The sequence below is a fragment of the Hippoglossus stenolepis genome, chromosome 16 (genome assembly GCF_022539355.2).
Source record: "Hippoglossus stenolepis isolate QCI-W04-F060 chromosome 16, HSTE1.2, whole genome shotgun sequence".
Classification (NCBI taxonomy): domain Eukaryota; kingdom Metazoa; phylum Chordata; class Actinopteri; order Pleuronectiformes; family Pleuronectidae; genus Hippoglossus; species Hippoglossus stenolepis.
In genome coordinates, this window is record NC_061498.1 from 17,321,996 (window position 1) to 17,343,374 (window position 21,379).

General features: G+C 41.6%; 2 protein-coding genes across 2 annotated transcripts in view; one reads left to right on the plus strand and one right to left on the minus strand.

Annotated features, from left to right (window-relative positions):
* The window catches only part of cacng2a (calcium channel, voltage-dependent, gamma subunit 2a), a 64,829-nt gene extending 53,302 nt beyond the window's left edge, over positions 1–11,527 (minus strand). Inside the window, exon 1 of the mRNA XM_035181488.2 lies at positions 9,545–11,527. Coding sequence (XP_035037379.1) covers positions 9,545–9,770 — 226 coding nt within the window. The 5' untranslated portion in view covers positions 9,771–11,527. The remainder of the gene's footprint in view (positions 1–9,544) is intronic.
* Positions 11,528–16,405: 4,878 nt separating this feature from the next.
* On the plus strand, positions 16,406–20,663 carry LOC118123132. Its single transcript, XM_047343767.1, is given in 5 exon segments — positions 16,406–16,571; positions 17,899–18,492; positions 18,583–18,693; positions 19,525–20,437; positions 20,439–20,663. Coding segments are annotated over 5 exon segments (1,671 nt in total). The 5' UTR covers positions 16,406–16,557; the 3' UTR covers positions 20,478–20,663.
* Positions 20,664–21,379: the final 716 nt, after the last annotated feature.

Here is a 21,379-nt window from a genome sequence, read left to right on the forward strand (position 1 = left end):
CAATTACAGTGCCATCACACCCGTCCACCATCCATCTCATCTCTGAGGCTCCATCAGGACGACTGAACGCTGCCACCAAGACATGACTATTAATACACAAGGGTCATAACGGTGTGTACTTTGAAAACCTCTATTGTCCTCTACAGTCTGATATAACTCATGATATAAAATTCTGATGATTTTTTTCTGGCCTGGTGGTGCAACATTACAATAACTATGTATGTACTGTATATAACAGAAAATGGTCATACAAGTTAAGTAGTGTGACATATGATCTTCTAGTTAAAGTTCTCAACCGACAGCAGCACTTCAAAAACTGTGGAAGCTTGTATAACAAGGAGTCTGTGCTGTAGTTTTCTTATTTAATTGTTACTTCTAGCTGTTTCAACAGGTTATTTACAGACTTGTTGGACCTCATATTGCACTTTTAATGCTAACATATGTACCTATAAGTTTGTTGAAGGGTACTTTCACACATACCTTGTTTGATTTGGACCTTCGGACATTTCAGTTTAGTCTGAACCAAAGTAACCGGTGCAAAAGGTTCCTAGGACCATGGCCCAGACTAATGGACCAAAATTTTGTCCAACCAAAAGAGGTGGTCCCGGTCCAGATAATTTTCGATGCAGTTTATAAAAAATTGTTTGTGAATTCAATGTCTGAATTTACAACACACTGATGTCAGACCTTCTACAAACCGATCGATATCAAGTATAGGTAGACGCAGCCCACGTAGGGCTCACGAATGTACTTTTTTTTTACTGTTACCATGGCTACAGTTGGATCATAGACTGTACATAAAGATGGACAACATGTCTCCACTTCTTCCATTTTTACAAAAAATGACATAATTTGGAGTCAGAGTTTGTGCTGTAGTGATTGTGTTGGGGAGCTGTGGTACCAAGGTCCCACCAATACATGCTCTCAACCAATCGTGAGTCAGTCTCAGCTGTCAATCAAGACATTTCATCCCATCTTTATCTAATCAAATAACTAGTTAAAACGAAACTTATCGGAAAAATACCTACCTAAAATGATAGAAAATGTATTTAAACATACTTCCACTTTTTAGTTTGGTCCATGTCCTGTCTGCTAACATGGAGGGGGCAGGGTTTATCATCTATACTGCAGCCAGCAGGGGGCCAACCAGATGATTTGGCTTCAATTTGGGGAGTTATCATGTCGCCTTAAGTCTGTGGTTGGATGACATTTCCACTGTGATTTTAACCTACACGCATATTTGTTCCACGGATACTATGATGATTAAATGTGCTAAGACGTGAATCAAGAAACAGAGACACTTTTATTTTTATGTTTACCCCAGCTATTTGTAATATTGCACATGCATAAAATAATTTGAATAAAACCATCATGTAGTTGCTGTTTAATTACTTCTACACAATACCATTATATCATGATAATGTGTCCTGCACTCAGAGGCCTGAGGGGTGTCTAACACCCAATATTGGAAATACTGAGTATATTTAGCGGTCTGCTCCCAGTACATACTGAGGGAAAAGAAACACTCAGACATTGCAGCACAAGAGGAATTACACACAATAATTATCTTATATTCATGCTCGAATGTTCATAAAACACATCATATTCCTCCCACTGCCCATTGCTGCAGCTCCTCTTGTCAGCCTCTGTCTGCAACACCTGGTTTTAGCTCCTGTCTCTTTAAGGCTCCACTCACAATAAAGCCCAGTCTGCTCTGATTGGCCAGCTGGCCCACTCTTTTGTGATTGGTCAACCACTTCCAGCTCGTTTAGGAAATGTCTCACTTTACCTGGATTTGTTAGGAGGCTTGCAGACACCGCTGGCGTGCATCATGCAAATGTGAGGCATTGTGATGTCACATGACGTCACAATGTCGAGGAAATATCAGTCAGACTACTGAAGGGGTGTTTCAGGAGATTCTGTGGAGATTCTGTGTTTTCTGTGGAGGAGGGGAGCTCACTCAATCACAGACTTTGAGGGATTTTAACTTTGCAGAACTTGACTTAACTAGAATATTACCCAGTAGAGCACAAACCTTCACCCAGGCCCAGCAGTCCCCTTAAATTCAATCCAGCAGCACAAATTTTCACCCACTCATAGATATCAGTTCCCTTAATGTACCTGAATTATTTTTCATCAAAATAAATGAGATATTTTCTGGGAAAACCGTGAAAATTCTGCATAATGCCCTATCTCACAATGTTAAAAAAAAGTGGGGGAAAAGTTCCTGGATCTGATCCGGATCCAGACTAAAATTAAAATGGGTTCTATTCTGACCCACAAATTTCACTGGAATTTGTTCAGCTGTTTTTGTGTAATCTTGCTTTAAATCAAACCGATTAACAAACCAATAAACAGGGGTGAAAACACAACCCTCTTGGTGCAGGTGGAGGTAATAACCAGTAAAACACACTAGAGGAAATAAATATTGTAAAAAAATCATATGTCTCCTTTAACACAACATACAATCAAAGAAATACACAACGTTTACTTGTTTTATCATAGCAGCACTGTTATCAAACCTAGTTTGATCAGAGCAGCTACCATAACAGACCTAACGCTGCACTCAAACACAATCAATAACCTCTACAATGATACCCTGCATCCACAGTGTGTTTGTCCTGCGCGGTCCTTGGACTGTCGCTGGCCTCAGCCTAAATCCGTTATGTCTGGCTCTGTATCCTGCCATTGTGGGCAATAGAGAGGGCGAGGTGGAGACCAATAAAACCGTTGTGTTGGGCTGAGACCGTCTGCAGTCTCAGCGGAGCTCCAGCAAAAGGCTAAATGAAACCCATCCATCGCCGGCTGCAGGGCAGAGTGACAGTGCAGAGCAATAGAGCTCAGTCACTTTACGCAGGCTGTTATCAGATGAGGGGCTAGCATGCCCAGAGTAGTGGCACCATGCTGATGGAGGAGAGAAGGGGGCGTTTCTGCCTCAACAAGTGGCGCCGCATTACATGTTCCCATCCACGCTGCTCTCAACTCATGTCAAACTATAATCTGGCCCATGCAGCTGGGTGTGCAGTGGATCGGCGTCATAATGCAGCATAATGCCACTTATGAGCCGGGACATTAGCCTAGCTGGGCAAACTCCAGCTGAGTAATCCTTATCTGATTGGACTATGAGACTAATCCCGCTCTCCTCTGCCGCTCAGTTATCTGCTTTTATCTCATCCTGCCTCTCTGCTGCAGAGTACACACTCACAAACATGCACACACACACACACACACACACACACACACACACACACACACACACACACACACACACACACATACTCCCACATGTGTTTTCAGCTGCATGAATGTACACTACATTGATACTCCCACATGCTCATACATAAAATCATGAGGCAGGAAGCGTGAACTGTGAACTGAGTGACAAGAGCTGTGGGAGGCCACACTGAAGTGGCAGCCATGTTTGGTTAAAAAATTCAAACAAGAAAATATTTTTTTTTAAATGTAGAATGTAGAATTCCTTTTTCTACATAGCCTCCGTCGGGTGGAAAAACACTCTACAAAGAAAGGGTCGCCATGGCTACGTCACAAAATCCAACTGGAAACCATGAACAAAAACATCCTCATCTATCTGTGATCTTGTTTCTGAATGTTGCATCAAAAGTCCCTGCTTCAGGAGCATTTCAGGGACTTGTCAGGGACAAGAGGGACCTGGGGGGCCCTACATTGAACCAAACCGACCCCAAAGAAACATATGATACCAAAACACATCATTACAATCTTCAAACTATTCTTTTATTGTCAAAATTATAAACAAAGGTCTAACTGCTGCTAAGCCCCTGCTCTGATTGCTCTGAGATCTTTCTGAAACAGTGTTGTCTCACATCAGCTGAGAGAAGATCTGAGTTGATAAAAACACGGATGTGTTCATCATGTTTCTGATGTTGTCATAGAAAAAAGCTCTCTGGGTAGCAGTGGGCACTGTTTGCCCTCAGTTTTACGTCTAAGGCCACAAACTGTGCAGGAATCACGAATCTGGTTTTCTTCAAGCCTTTGATCCAAAGATATATATAAGTGTATCTTAGTGTCTCGGACCCATATCTATCCAGTTCTTGCCTCACTTCATTGGCTGACAATAACATTTTGGATGATTTTAAGATTCTTTTAATCATTTTAAACGTCATTGGTTGAATTATGAACCTTAACAGACACGTTTCTTCAACAAACAGGTAATAAAAGACAAAGCATCAGACACGGCGTTGACCCTCCTTTATCACATTTCCCCTCCCCGATTCCAACTGTCTCTTCCTGTAACTACGGAGGAGTCCGAGGGTGTTGCTGTACTAAAGATGGACGCCTCAGGTTAGCGGCAGACACAGCATGGTGCACCTAGCTTAGAGGGCATGGCAGCGGCGGAGAAGCAGAGTCCTCCAGGGGCCAATTCATCTCTGAGGGTCTCTCTCTGCACCCACACTGTCTGAAACCTCATCTGTGTTTTTGGATCCACAATTACTGAACATTTAGAACAGTTAAAAACGTTCCAAAGTCGCAACATAAAAACGTTGTAGTAAAAATAGGTGCAGGTTTCCCTCAGAGAACTGAAATAGTCAGAGCTACTGTCTGGAAATCCTCTCAAGCTTCAAGCAAAGCCTTGTGATATTATTTAAAATGATCAGTGGATTCATCCATTTGACAGATACACATTCCCTTCCTTTTCCAGGAAAGAGATTATTCTGCTTTCGCTGAAGCCATTTAAAGACTTGAACTCTGGAAAATGTCTGCAATTTTCCGGAGTTTATCTTCCACATACTGTATAAAGAACATTCAGTGGAGGGTGGTGTCTAAGCACATGCAGCATGCAGGAGGCAGGACATTAGCCTCCTCTTTTTCATCCTGAGATATTTGTATTCTTCCAGTTTCACGTCAGGCACATTAGATGCATCATCAGCACGTCCACTCACTTGCTGGGAATTTTTCGGACATTTTCCTGCTGTACGTTTGCATTCTCACATACAGCCCCTCCGGATAATTAGTGAAGCAAAGGTCAGAGTGTGAGAACCCAGTGTGGGTCTTCCTTTCTCACAGGTTCCTCTCTGGCAACTGGTTACACAAACACAAATCCACCCGTGTCCACTCTACAAGCTCTGTGTGAGTGTGTGTGTGTATGTGCCTTTGCTGCCAAACACACAGTTTACACTCTCTACTGTGAATAGGACGCAGCGATCACAGCCTCAGCCGGCGCCTGATCACCAGGAAGACTTCATTTGAGCCGAGCTGGGGGAGAGATGAATACTAGTCATCTTGGCACTTTGAATTAATGGAGCTGAGCTGCAAACTGAGGCCTAATTAACATCTGAAATGTAAAACTTGATATCACTGCTCCTGACTCTCTGTGCTGAAAAAAGGCTGCTTATCACTGCCTCTCCCACAGCTGCATCCGCTCTCTACTTTTCAATTTTTCAATTTCCCCCCGATTTTTTGGTCTAAAATGTACAAACTACCTATAATTAAATGTACTAGCTTTTTAAAACCCAATTTCCTGAGCAGGAAGTCATCTGAATTAGAATTTAAATGAACCTGACCCCAGTAATGAAATGCAGTGGCCTCCTTTTTTTCCACTCTTCTGCTTTTTCTGTGCTTTTTCTGGGATCACTCATGAATCACAAATGACAAATGTCGGTTTATTTCCTGCCATTTTGATCCTTTGTTCAAAGCAGGAAGCTCATTGTGTAGACACAAAGCCACACACACTAATCCCAGAGTGCGACATTTTGATCTCATCTTGACTCTTTGTTGTTTTGTTTGCCAATTAAATGATGGCGTCCTGGTCATCATTACTCCAGCTGTGATTAATCCTATGTGCATTAATGGAATCGTTGCAGGGACAGAGCTCTGTGTCAGCACTCAGGGTTACATCCCCAGAATATTCACAGAGCTCTTTACAAACACACTCACATCTGGACTGAAGACAGTTTTCTGCTGCCAACACCTGAGCAGCTTCTCTGGAGCAGCTGATGTGTAGATGTTGCGAGTGAATATTTTGATTTCAGTATCAATAGTTGTTCTCCTCTTGGAAAGAGCTAACTTACCTACATTAATGTCACAGTTTGATCCAAAGCAAACTTGTTTTGTTGTTTTTCATTCTGCTAGTTGTAGAAAACAACTGCTTATTGTAAAAATGTAAAGATATTTTACTTACAATTAGTATTTCTATTTTCATTATGTTAGTCAGTACTTCTAAATTCAGAGAGAAAATTGTCATTTTCATTCCACTACACTCCTTTGATATCCGATAAAGATTACCATTAAGCATGAGGTGACGAACGTTTGTCCCCCCCTCCTGGTAATGAGAGTAATAACACAAACACAGTTGATGCGTGTCTCGTATGTCACCGCGTTGATCACTCTCGTGTTATTGCTATAATCTTTCTCTGAATGTTGAGTTTCTGTTTTTGTCTGAAGCATCAGAAATATTTCTTGGACGCTTCCTAAACGTTTATACGGAGTTTTACCACTAGGTATCGCACTTGACGTAGCATACTCACCTGCTGAAAATCGTAATTATGTCTCCGTGACTCCAGTCCACTTGGTGGCAGTAATGCATCTTTGAGTCAGTTTACCAACTGCCAATAAATAATTAAACCACTGAAGAAAAAGGAGACATCGATGTGTTACATCAGCACGACCAATCTGTGACACATCATGGATTTATTTCTCACAACCATTGAACTTCATCTTCTTCAAATCCAAAACGCTGCCATATTAGAACAATTTTAGTTTGAAAACACAAACATGTTCATGTCCAGCCAACTAACTTCTACTAAAAGTTGATCTCAGCAGCTCAGCAGCAAGTGTACATTAGAGGCTTCTTTGAACATGTCTTAGTGACAGTTTGCATAAAATCAAATGGGGTTTAGCCACAACAAACAAAACCAGGAATCTGCACAACTCAATTGAGGATGAATTAGGTACAATCTCAAAAGTAGAGACGATAATTCCTTACAAACACCAAGCTCTGCCCCAAAATCAGCCAATGGCGAACAAAGGTCGTCTGAAATAAATGTTCTCACCAGATGATATGAAAATCCTGAGCCAGTATGTGGTTTGACCATTCTGGGCTACAGTAGAAACACGGCAGACTCCATGGAAGAGGACCTGCTCCTGATGTAGATAAAGGGCTCATTCTGAGGTAACTTTAACACAACAAATCTTAGTTTCAATGACTGTTTTGCCACTTGAGAGCACTTGAAACAAGCTATCAACACAATATTGATAATGGACTCTTCCTCTTGGAGGAAATATCTGGGTCTAGAGCTGCTGTTTGATACTGTACATTGGATTTTTGGGAGAAAATTATGCTATGAGAGTGGTGAGAAAAGGTTGAGGAGCAGACGACTTAACACTGAACTGAAACTAACCATAAATCTCCATAAAGTTGTGCACAGCAGATTCAGGAGCTAATTACCTCCCCATAAGGAGGTTCTATATTCGTCAGTTAGTTGGCAGAATAATGCAAAACCTACTGGACAGATAACCATAAGACTTGGTAGATGTGGTGTGGGACAGGGAAGAAAACATTACATTTCGGTGCAGATCCAGATTAGGGGGCAGATCCATGATATTTTTTTTATATTTCTTTACGTGATAGGGCGTTTTTCAACATTTTCATTGATTTCTTAGAGAATAATTCATGGCTCTTGATGAAAGAAATCTGGTATATTTAGATGACTGATATTTATGAGTATGTACAATTTGGTGCAGATCCAAGCAAAAATCTGGAACAACTTAAATGTGGTTACAGTAGGGGACTGTTGGGCCTTGTTGGAGTTACATGCTGTCTGACTGCCATTGGAGTTCTCAGTAGGTTTGTTACTACAAGTGACATTTTTCACATTGTCTTTCCACTGTCATTTCCTATAAATTGTTACTGTAAAAATATTGATTACAGCTGCATTAAATTACACTTTTTACTTCACACCAGGTACTAAGCTTTGAACAGAAGGTGCACTGAAGGAGCACGAAGTCAGACACTGTGGCCTTTCAGGATCTCACAGCTGAGATGAGCAGATTTTTAACGCTCTGCGCCCTCACAAGGCTACAGTTGCTCACCCAGTGCCTCCGCCGGGCCGTGACAGGAAACACACCGCCTCCGTCAGATGTTGCGGACTCTGGAGGTGAGGCCGTTTGACACCTCGGAGATCACCGAACCCAGACAGGTCAAAGGTTACATGACGAGCAGCCCTGTCATCATCAAGGGTGTCGAGGAGGTCAACACAGAAACGGCCGCATCTCTGCTGCCATGACTTTTCATGATGAAAACAAACACCCTGTCCAACCTGCTGTTCCAGAGTCACATCCTCTTTAAAGGGACAGCTCCCCTGCAGTTTCCCTTAATTAGGGTGAGACCAGAGTATTGATTTGCCAGTATATCAGGTTGATATATACGATGCAGGTCCCACCCTAACTGCTGCATGTGAATATGTTATTATTTCATGATTTAGATTCTAATATCTGACTGGTGAAACTGTTGCAGAGTGGGTTTCGGAGGAACAGCCTCAGTCTGCATCCAGAAGCCTACTTTACGCTCGCTGCTGGAGCTCAAGTCCTGAACACAACTGCATCAGTCTGGATTTCAAGGCAGAGTTTTAGTCATTATGGTTTATAGCCAAGTTTCATTCTTTTTTTACGCCTTAAAATGAAGCAATGACAACAAACTTGCAGATTTCAAGGGATATTCTTTCACCGATTATTTCATTAGACAAATGGCAAAGCAAAACTTTTATGTTTTATATGAAGAACAACATAGATTCGAAGGAATAGGGAGCAGGATGTGGATGTTTCTTCTTTCCTGTTCCTACTAATCTTGCAGCAAAGTGACGGGGGTGTTTAACCCGGGCTGCAGGAGCTGAAACCCCATGTGTAAAGTTTAGAATTAATGGTCTTTATCTAACATTTAGCAGCAAAGTCAATTATCAGCAAAGTTTTTCTGTCTCTGACTGTTTCATCTGAGTATTTTTTTAGACTTAGGACTGAACAATATTTCTAATTAGACAAGCAAAGACTGGGGAGAATAAACATTGTGATTACACTTGCACCCTTTAAATAATCATCTGTTCCTCAGACTCATCATATATATAACCTCCTTCACCCGGCCTGCAGCAGCTGAACACCCCAAAAGATCTGCATGTGGATCTTCTGAGCAATATGAAGAAGCACAACCCTGCAAAAGGTTTGCGTGTTTCATGTCAGGGCAAGAGTGATTTGTCATATTTTCTGGCCCTCTATCAGAGGGATCAACGTTTTAGTTCCAGAAATAAAGTAAAACTAATGATCTGGTGATGCTTCATATTTATCTTGCAACCCATCGAGGTTGTGTTTCTGGAAATAAGCTCCTATCAGTGCTGGTCGACATTCAGGCCTTCAAACTCCAGCTTCTGTCACACTCATGTTGTGCATTTCATGTGGAGGCATTAAGAAGCCTCCTTGAACTTCTAGTGTCATGGAAGAGGGAAGTGCAGGCAGCCAGCTCCAAACCCCACAGACAAGACCACGTCAGGGAAAAGCGAGAAAACGTCTTTGCTCTTACCTTCCAAGCAGCACGTTCTCCACAGGCCAGAGTGGGTCATCACCTCCTCGTTCTTCTTGCTGGTCTCGTTCTCGCTCATGGACTTGGACCTGCAGACGCCGCGGGAGTACAGCCAGTAGTCTGTCCCGACTGCGATGGTCATGAGGCTGAAGGCCGCGAATGCTCCCACCGTGGTCAGCAGCATCTGGACTCCGCGGTCGAACAGACCCATGTTTCCGCATTCCATGAAAGGGGGACCCCCTTTCCTCTTGATGTACAGGAAGTAAATATTTGAAAATTTGCGGGACCACACCAAACCGAAAAAACGGGATATACTCGAGCGGAAGGAGAGGGAAGAAGGAGGAGGAGGATGCGGTAGGAACCTTATGGTTGCGTTTGGGTAGGGACCAAAACAAGAGAAAAAAATTCTGGGTTATTTCTTTAGAGGGGAGGGAAGAGAGGAAGACGCAGTTTGTCTCTCCTCTCCGTTTGTTCTTACTTTTAGACCCTCACAAATAAAGATGAGAGATCAGGCAGCACCTCAGCAGGCCTGCAGCTGCAGATTCAACCCACACAACAGCCACTCTGCAAACATGAGCTGTGCAGGATTAATTATGTTTGAGGTGGTGCAGGTGAGATTAACCAAAGTGGGAAAAACACAACAAAAACAACCTGTTTCTTGACTTGTAGAGGTTACAGCTGAATTAACATGAGATCTAATGGACCAAAGAGACGGACCTTGGTGTCAGAGTAATGTCAGGCTTACAGTACAACAGTTCAATATGTCTCTTACAATGAGTTACAGTTACTTAAGTTAGAAGCCAGTAAGAAATAAGAATTAGAGATGTGTCCAAAGATTTTCCTCAAGACTCTTATTAGCTAGAGAGGTGATGGTAAACTGGGAAGGGAAACGAAGGACAGCAGAGAAAGCTCTCATATTAGAGGGAACATAAACAAATGGACGGATCCGAGTCCTGATGATAGGAAATAAAAGCGGTTTTATAACGACCTACTGTGAGGACAATATTCGGCTGGCTGCTCACAAATCAACCCGATGGCATGAGGAAATATCGGCTCAGCCAACAGACTCATTAATCAGCAGGCTTTAAAAGAAACGAGCTCACACATAAACAAGAGAATCCTGAAAAATAATTATAATAATAATAAATGAAATCAACCGCTTGGATTTTCCTTTTTCCTAAAATTTTGGTCCCCAGTTTCCATATGTAGCCCTATCGCTCTGGGTAGGTTTCCGCCGAAAATGGGGGTCTGCGGTCAGAGGAGGTTCGGTCGTCGACGATCTGGAGAGAGCGGGGAGAATCCAGCAAGGCAAGCCGACCATCACTCGACATAGAGCCGGCAGGAGGAGGACGAGGAGTCGGTGTGTGCGCTGCCGCAGCCGAGGTTGCTTCTCCCTCTTCCTCCGTGGATGGAGGAGGATGCTGCTGCTGCTTTTGCTTGAATATCCAAATTCACCGTGTCAGTTTCACACCCAGGACGGTCCCGTTTGTTTAGCCCTTGCGCCATGTAATAGGAAACAAAATAAATTCTGATGAACGTTACAATCCTCCCGTTTTTCCCTCCTACTCCTCCTCCTCCTCTTCTTCTTGTTCTTCTTGTTCTTCTTCTCCTGCTCCTTCTTTCTATCCGTGCGCTCTCGGCTGCAGGTTTGGTCGCTTTGCGGAAGGACGAGAGGGAAAAAAAGATATTACACAACCAGGACTTGCACAGCTCCACAGACACACAGAGCTGGTGTTGTCACGATATCAGCAGCGGTTCCACAGGCCACATTCAAGACGTCCAGGTTATAGCCTTCCCCCTCTCTCTATCTGTTTTTATATCAGTGTGAAGACGCTGCCCTTAATTCTGCAGCCAAGTTTTCCTCCTTCTCACCGGCGACGTTTTCAAAGGCAACACAGTGTATGTGTGTGAGCATGTGTGTGCATGTGTGTGTGTGTGCATGTGTGCGCGCTCTGCGCTGCAGCAACGGTGGCTCGTTGCTGGAAAGATATTAAAGATTTTTTTTAATTCCGTTTCTGTGAGTGGAGGGGGCGGAAGGAGGGGGTGTTGCGATGCGCGCTCTCTCTCTCTCTCTCTCTCTCTCTCTCTCTCTCTCTCTCTCTCTCCATAGATGGATGGAGGACTACCCACATGCATCTGTGCGCACACAGGCGGAGACTCGTGCGTGTATGGCTCCTTAATGTCCAAATGTTGCGGCGCGTCTTTTACGCACGTCCCCGCTGACCCTGCTGCTCTGCGCCCTGAGCTGATCCGTTTATTTCATCGTGTTTTAAAAAAGAGTCATAATTCATGTGCTGTATTAGTGTGTGTGTGTGTATATATTTGTACTTGTACTTATGTATTCGGGAGGACCATTTTGAGCACAGACCTTACGAGGTGAGGACATGTTTGTTTGTTTGAGGGTTAAGACTTTTAGGGTTAGGGTTAGAATTAGGGTTAGTTGAATATATTTTAAGGCTAGGTTAGTGTTAGGTTTAATGTTAGGGTTAAGATTAGGTTATGGTTGGGTAAGTTAACACTATGGTTACGGTTTGGGTAAGTCTCCAGGACATCAATGTAAGTCTATGCAATGTCCTCTGAAGTTATGGAGACACGAGTGTGTGTGTTTGTGTGTGGTGCTAAAAGGACAGCTACTTCCATCTCTCTCTTCTGCCACTCTGACGTTTGTCGCCCCCTGTTGTTCAAACATCTTTATCACAACTGCTCAAATTTTTCATAAAAATATAAATTAATTAAGATTAAGATTAAGATAAAGATGAATTAATAAATTAAATAAATCATTTTCTCAAACATTGTAACATAGGGACATTTTCCTTGATTTCTCTGAGATTAATTCACGCTTCTTGATGAACAGTATGATCAGGTGCAGTTAATTTGAATGTGGTTTCAAGGGGACTGGGGCTTAGAGGAGGTATGTGCTCCACTGAGTGACATTCTAGTTTTATTATTTTTTATTGCTGAAATCATACAAACAAGACTGATACAGAAGACAAAGTAAATACAGACACTGTGAAGGGTAAAATGTACAGTAGTAAAAGGATTATAAAATACAGTATAGTACAAAATAGTAAAGCAGTAAAAATCTAGCCGTTATTTGAGTATTTATTTATTTTCAGTGGCTTTAAACTGAAATTTGCTTGATTCCGTTGTGAAAATACTGTTTGACTTCTGTGAGCAAGTAGAAACATCAGTCCCTAAATCAAAGACACTTCACTGGACAATGGCTGCTCCTTTCTTCAAGCTTATCCACAAACATCAAAACAAGCTTCTGGGTAGAAACAAAAAAATCGTCATTTTGGTCTCAGTTTTTATTCGTCCACATTCACGTCTGTGTCAGCGCGTTGTGAGCAAGACAAGCTTTGTGCTTTGCTTTTTTCTGATGATAGGGCGTCAGAAATAGGCTGCCTGGGCAGGTTGGACGTCTCCTCATGAAAAAAATTCATCATCATATTTCTCTCAGGCCTCAGGGGCCTTATGTCAAACACTCAGACACATCAGGTCAGGCTGATTTCTGCTGTCAGAGCAGCTGCATGCTGCATGAGACAGAAATATAAATATATACACAGAGTATAAAGATAATCCTATACAAGTGAGAAGGGGGATACAAGTCTGACTGAATTCAGGTCAGCTAATGGAAGAAATATTCCTATTCTTTACTTGAGTGAAACCATCATTAGGTCAATATATAAAAACAATACTCAAAAATATTTCTCATGCAAAGAGAAAAACCTTCCGTTGATATGTGGTATAAACACAAATTATGAATATTAGTCTCCATGTGTGCACAGCTATGTTCAGGAACATCTTTAGCCCCAGAGACAGGCAGGTTTTTTAATTTAATTCCTCCATAGGAGAACAGACTCTGTTTTTTGTGAAGATGAGAATGAAATCAAATTCTTGTACGATTCTTCTGTCTATATGGACATAAGGGACATCCTTGGAAATATTTCTGTTTATTCCAATGATTATGAAAAACTTCAAGTTGTACTTAAAGAGGGAAAGCGTTTTTGTGGTGGACTTCATTTGCCAAGCTCAAGAGAGTAGACATATTATTTAGGTTATTTAGATGTAAAATAATACATTATTTAGTATTGAAGTAAATCTAAATGATATCTTTGAAGAACTGTAACAGTAACTTTTGTTGTCTTGTAAACCCATTAGGTTTGGTCACTTTATTTATAACCGGAATGGCACTCAGTGGAGCTCATACCTCTGCCTAGGAACAACACTCCCCTCACATTGGGCCGGATTTCTTTCATCAGGATCCATGAGAAATCAGTGAAAATGTAAAAAAAAAACACTCTTTCATAATGTTAAAGAAAGAGATAAAATATTCCTCAATCCACCTGAAGTTGCTGCTCACAAACAAACAAAGCAATCAACAAACCGACAGGGGCAAAGGCAGAGCCCCCTTAGCAGAGATGATGATAAAAAACAAACAAATTACAAGTAAAAGTCAATAGTCTGAAATTTTACTCAAGTAAAAGTATATCATTACTATTATTACAATTTTAATTCAATTATGTTATTTCATAATCACACATCATTACACATTTTCGTAATGTATCTACTTGAGGTGGAGCAAATTTGAGTTTCTTTTATTTTACTTTAAAGGATAGGTATATAAAGTTACATAAAACAGAAATACTCGTTTTCCAAACTGTATTTAAGTACAGCACTTGAGTAAATCTACATTATCAACCCAGTGTTTGTTCTACAGGAGAATACTGTAAACGCTTGCTGAGGCAGATTCTCTCTCTTGCAGATCCACCACGTTTCCCAGAAGAGAGACCTTGAGCTCCGACTAAAGACCTCTCTGTTTCCCCCCCTCTGCCAGGATTTGGGACGCCCTTCGCTCTCATTAAACAATTATCCCTGACAGGCGAAGAGGGCCACGCAAATCAGGTCCCAGGCCTGCACCCACATTGCTCCCACATGGATTCTTTATGCCAATCTGACATTAACTCAGCAAGCTGCAAATCCATCCCTAATCAGGGCCTTGTTAGAGGGCCCCCGGAGCATTGGCTCGGCGAGAGCTTCTAGTAAACTTGCCCTGGAGAAGAAGTGGAAAAAAAGATGGTCGCTCTTTGAACATTTGTTTCTATCCTCAGTAATTGATCCTGATTAGTTGGAGTCTCTGGGTGTATGGACCCACGGGCCCTCTGCTCTCCAGGGTGAAAAACATTTCCTCTTTTTAGAAATGCACTTGTGAGTGAGCTTAGGAAAGAGCCGGATTTGATCATTTTCTTTAACAATGAAGCATTTGGGGTCTTAAGCAAAAAGCCAATCTTTTTTTTTTTTGCATTGCATTGCATTCTTCATTTTCCTGAAGTTTGACCATCTTCATAGAGCTAGTTCATAAATTTAAATTCACTCATTTTACACTCATCACTATGCCGATGGAGGAGTGGGTGAAGTGTTGAGTCCACAAAACCCTTTTGGAGTTTCAGGGGTAAACAGAGTTGCAGCCAAATTCTATACAATTGAAGTAAATGGTCTCGATACATGCGCTCGACCAAGTCAGCTGTCAATCGTGAAATTTCATCCCATTTTTATGTGATCAAGTAACTTATTAAAACCAAGCTTGTCAGAAACATGAACACCTGAACATACATCAGTGTGATAATAACTATGAGGGTTATAAATATATATGACCTATGTGGCAGCCAGCCACCAGGGGGCGTTCAAAATGATTTGGCTTCACTTTTGGGTGCTGACATGTCATACAACTTTACTGTCTATGGTTTGATACTATTACGTCACCACAATAGTAAAGTCCTGAAATATCATAGTCCATTGGACACACTTTCATTTCATTCATTTTTCTTGCTCTTCTTTTTTTTTTTGTTGCTGCACTTTGGACATAAGATAAACTGAAAAGGTTTGTGCTGAGTTTATTGTTGCTAAACAGATCTGTCCTAACAGTTTGACAACAGCAACTCCCAGATATAAGATACTTTAAGCAAGCAAAAAACACAAATGCAGTGCAGCACTTGAGTAAATGTACTCAGTTACTTTCCACTGGTGTTTAGCTGCTGTCTTGCATGTGAGGACTCTGCCATGTCAGCAGCATTCCCACTCTGATCACTGAGTGTCTGCGCTGAGCCGAGAGCAGCTGAGTGAGCGCTTTGATATAAATGTGTCCCTGCTCTGCCCCTCGAAAACACACACACACACACACACACACACACACACACACACACACACACACACACACACAGACACCGACAACAGACAGTCAGAGTGGACCACTTGTTTCTATTCATAAAAAAATATTATTATTATTATCTTTATATTTATTTAAGCCATTTTATCATAAAATAAGTGAAAGCCTGCTTTTTTAATCTGGTGCCTCTTCAACGCTTTTTCTAGTATATGTCCCATCCATTACCATGGAGGAAGCAGGATCTATTACCTATACTGCAGGCAGCCACCGGTGGGCGATCAGGACTCTTAGGCTCCACTTTTTGAGGCTGTCATGATTGAAGAAAATAAATAGATAAAACAAATTTTAAACAAATCAATGCATATTCTGTTGCTTGAATACATCCCAAACTAAATTAACAATGAGGAACATTGTCTTATTTATGACACATTTATATCATTAACATTAATCTTATTGACCATGTCAAGCAATTCCATTGTAATGATTGACGACAGTAAAAGTCCTGTTGACTAGATTTTTTTAACATGAATTAAACAAACTGGAGTTTAGGTGTCCCTCACAATGTCTCAGATTACCCGAATTCACCCAAATTTTGTATTTATTTACATATTTTTTCGCTACCAAACTGAGTTTCGGAGTTGAAAGAGTTAAGTGCAGGTATGGGTGTGGCCCAACCTGCTGATGTGGAGAAAGGAAAATGAAACCAAACAAGTGTGTCAACTTTTTTCAAGCCTGAGGATTTAGTTCTTGCAACAAGCCGTCCAGAAACAAGCAGTCGGTTTTCATTGTATCAGAGAGACCAGCGAAGCAACGAAGCCCCAGTAAAGAAGTGAAGGCAGAAGGGGAAATGTCTGCTGCAAGGTAAAGTTTGACTTTAGTGCAGAAAAGAGAGAGAGACAATATTTCAAGTGTTTTTAATCCTTATAGTACACACAAACTTGTTCCTTCTGAGTTTGTTTTTACATTTTGTATCAAATAAACATAGAAATCCACAAGTGGAAAGTAGCCTAAGTACCTTTCTTCAAGTGCTCTTTTGGAGTTTCGTTATGGCGTTTTTTCCTTGGGTTTAGATTTTTGTTCATTCTGAGTTTTGCGTTTCCTATTTAATTTAGAAAATTTGCTCCTTATTCGCTGTCATGTTTCCAGTGTCTTCTTGGTCGTATGCCTTGTGCTGTGCTGTTTTTTCCTGTTCCCCTATAGTTTAATTGCATGTTGAGTTTTGATCTTTGTTTTTTGGAATCCTGTTTTGCTTTTGTAGTGTTATTTCTGCCGAACATTTTTTTGTTATTTTACTGGCTCCTGCATTCAGAACCTGCTTTCCCCCTATTCCTGACACACAAATAAACTAAAAACTACAAAACAACACCAAACAACGACAGAGAAACTAAAGCACCCAAAAAGAGACACAAAAATTTACTGTAAAGACACATAATACCAAATAGTAAACAGAGACAGAATGACCACAAACAGAAACAAAACAACAAGAAGAAACAACCACGAAGAGTGGGTACATTTACTCAAGTGCTGCACTGTATTTGTGTTTTTTGCTTGCTTCAAGTATCTTATATCTGGGAGTTCCTGTTGTCAAACTGTTAGGACAGATCTGTTTAGCAACAATAAACTCAGCACAAACCTTTTCAGTTTATATTATGTCCAAAGTGCAGAAACAAAAAATAAAGAGGAGTAATAAAAAGGAGCTTTATTACATCCAGTGCAGTTTACTTCCTGCATGTCCTGAATTAAAGTGTGTCCAATGGACTTTGATATTTCAGGACTTTACTATTGTGGTGACGTAATAGTATCAAGAGTGGTAATGCAATTTGCCACTTGCCAATAAACCAAACAAAGAAGAAGAGAAACAAAGCAACCACCAAGAGAACAAAGTGACAACATAACAACCACAAATAGACATAAAATGACTACAAAACAACCACAGACACACAACAACCACAAAGAGATACATTGTCACCAAAAAAAAAAGAAAACAGACAAAAGACACGGTAAATGACTACAAAGAAACAACTACAAACCAACAAACATGATCTACAAGGAACCAAGACATCCACAAAGAGACAAAAAGGCACTTCAAATTTATGATGGAGATACATTCAGTCTTTCAGTGACATTTTCTGCTCAGTGAGTTAAATGAAATGTCCCAAAGTGATTGATGCTTTATGTCTTATTACAGAAAAGAGCTACAGCAGGTGTTGTGCCGCTATGTCACAGACACCCTCATCTACATCGACACTGTAAGAGGATTCTATGAGGACGTCTCTAAATGGGGGCTCCGTAGGGAGACAGAATTAAACATGATGATAGATATCAAAGAGAGGGTTGACATCATCAACCTTAACATCGACCATGTTTCTAAGTCAGAGCAAAAAGGTAAGGCCTTTTGGGAATATTTGAAGAGCAAGATGACCCAAGTGACCGCAGACAGCAGGCGTGCAAAGCTGCAGGAGGAGCTGGATGCCGTGCTCAAGGACACTTTGGTTGGCCTGGCGAAGCTCGAATACTTCCTGGATGCAGTGGAGAAGCTGGCGGTCACTTCGCTCCATGTGTTTACGGAGAACCAGGCGCTATGTCTGCCCAAAGGGATCACCCTCGATTGTGTTCAGATTGTCATCACTGCGGCACGGCTAATCTGCCCTCTCCTCCTCGAGTTCAAAAGAGACGCACAAGTCTTCTTCCTGCCCAGACTTCAGAATGTGGAAGTGCTCTCTTATGAGTTGGACAAGTACATACGGACCACACAGAAAATCTGCGAGACGTTAGGAAAAAGGTGAACAGACGTGCAACAACATGACACATTTAGCAGTGGGCAACATTTAGTGCAGGAAGTAAGTGTAACTGTCTTTCACAACTCCCTCAGTGACTTTCATTTGAAAATGACGACGGAAACTGTGGTGAACTTCGACGTGGATCTGTCTAGAGATGACATGCGGAGGATGCTTGATCATATTAATCAGCTGGATGAGATCAGGTAAGTGTTGTTTAAGCTGCTTTCAAACTACTTACTGGACTTGAGTGCAACCTTTGTTACAGCAGATCATACAACTCTTCTGAACAGATTCAGGAACCTGGTGGGCCTATAGACGGAACTGCTTTTAATTTATTAGTTTTTTCATTCAGTTTTTCTATTGCGTTCATGGGATGTGGGGTCCCACAAGGCTCCGTCCTTGGCCCTTTTTTGTTAAGCCTGTACGTGTTGGTCATGTTATTTATCATTTTACTCCTGATCAGATAATCAAATGCTGTTTAAAGTCCCACGATCCAGGCTTAAAAAAAATGGGGGGGGACATGTTTTTATGGTTTAAGCTACAGTTTGGCACAAACTTTACATCAGATCAGTGCCTCAGTTTATATATACATATATATATATATATATATATATATATATATCCTATTTAATTTTTTTATGTTGTTCCTTTACTGTTTTGTTGTTGTTCTTTTATCTTTTTTGTATGATCTGGCTTTAATTTGCACATTTTGCAGTTATATTTTATTTTTGCACCTTGTAACTCTATTGGAATACTGTTTTTATTCTCTCCACCGCCTTTGCCCACGCCTGAGGATTTAACTGTTGAATCGGACAGCGTAGTTCCCTGCAGGCTGGGCGATAAATGGTAGAATTTATAGTCATTGGGAGGGAGTTAAAAATTCCAGAAGAAAAGAGAGATCAGCAAAAACAATTAGCACAAGGACAGGGTATTAAACATGTGACAATGTTAAGTTTGTGGCGCCTTTAAGGTGCATCCGAAACTTTGAAATTTGAATTTATTTTACATTTAATTCCCTCTTTTGTCTTCATCAGGATGAACAAGCACTTCAGGATGGTGTTCTTGTTTCAAGAGGAATCGTTTTGTGACTTCATCAGTGACTTCAGCAAGCGACAGGACAGGATGCTGGAGTTTCTCAATGACCTGGAGGAGGGGGCTATTCAGCTCGACAGGATGAATATGGGGGCAAAGATCTCCAGCGTGGTAGGCAGCTCGGTTGGGGCGGTTGGAGGTGTGCTCTCCATTGTTGGCTTAGCGTTAATTCCTGTGACGGCAGGGGTGTCTCTAGCTCTGACAATGACGGGGATAGGTATGGGAATCACCAGCGGAGTCAACAGCGCTGTCACCACCTTCACAGAGATCGGAGTAAATGCAACTCAACAGAACAAAGCCAGAGAGGTTTTCCAGAAATTCATGGAGGATGTGCAGAGTCTCCAGGAATGTCTGGACAAGGTGACCAGTCAAGCCGACACCAAAATGGAAGAGAGTATCATCACAGTGGCTCTGGGAGTTAGCAAGGGTCTTGGTAAAGTTGGTGTTATTGCAAAAGGTATTGATGCATTAGTTGATGCTGCCTCTGCTACTAAGTTGTTGAAAAACGAAGAGTTGATTGCAGGTGTTGGTAAGGTGGTGGCTCAGGAAGGTAAATCATTACGTAACGTACCCAGGGTGGCCGCAGACATCCCAGATATTGGTCAGGCAGTCGCCAAAAGGCCTCTCGCTCTTTCCAAGTCAGCCAGGGTAGGTCTCATAGCAGTCAATTCTCTTTTCCTCGGCATGGATATCTTCTTCATCTGTAAGGACAGCATCAGTCTGGCAAAAGGCAATGAGACCGAGTGCTCACAGTGGATCAGGGCCAGAGCTACTCTGTGGAGCTCAGAGATGGATTCATGGAAGGGGATCCACGACTCCCTGTGTGAGGGCCGGGAGACGTCAGAGAAAAAAAAAGCTCTTCTGGAGACACCATTTTATCCGGAGATGGATGTGAAGAAGCAAAGAGAAGTAGAAATGGAATTTTCTCCTGATAAAATGGAAGAAAAACTGAAATAAAAGAAGTTTTGCTTAACACAGTAGTGCTCAGAGCAGAGAGAGTATCTTTGTATTAAAGTTGTCACAATTCTCCACAAAAAGAGCTAAATGGAACCCTAATAATTTGATTTTGAGGCTTAAAAGTTGAATATAATGCCAACTAAATATGGTGAGATTGCCACCAGACCCTTATCAATATGGATAAAAGATTTCGGCTTCCCCAGTGGGGGAACAGTTAGTCCAAGACAATTACTACGGTTGGGATAGAAAATACAATTGGGAATTAAAAAGAAAAAGTCAAAAAGAAAAGTGTCTAAGAAGGATCTCAATGAAATTGAAACACATTTGAAAGCACTGAGTGTGTGGAAGAAGGAATGTGGATGTAGGGAAAGAAGAAAGAATGCAAAACAAATGCCGTGTGTTACCCAAGGGAATGAATGTGATAAAATGGCAAATGAATGTGAACGAACAGATAAATCTGCACAGAAAAAGGTTTCTTTGTATGCTACAGTGCCTCAGTGTGTCAGAGTGGACCACGATCTCGACTGTGCCCCTCTTCAGGGACCTGAAGTGGCTTCAGCCCCAGCCGGTTCACCTCCGCCCTATATTCCTCCACCAACAACTGCCCATCCACCAGACTCCACGAACAGAACAGCAGACAACAGAAGCAGACCTCCTGTAACCCGCAGCCGGACAAGGTGGTCTGACGATGGTTCTCTGTCCTTGGTCAGAAGCTGACATGAAAGCAAAACTGACTGAAGTTTGACGATATGCTCTGCATGTTGAAGAAAACTACAAGGCCCAACAAAGACAAAAAGACCTTACCATGTATCAGACACTTCAAGACTCACAGACATCCTC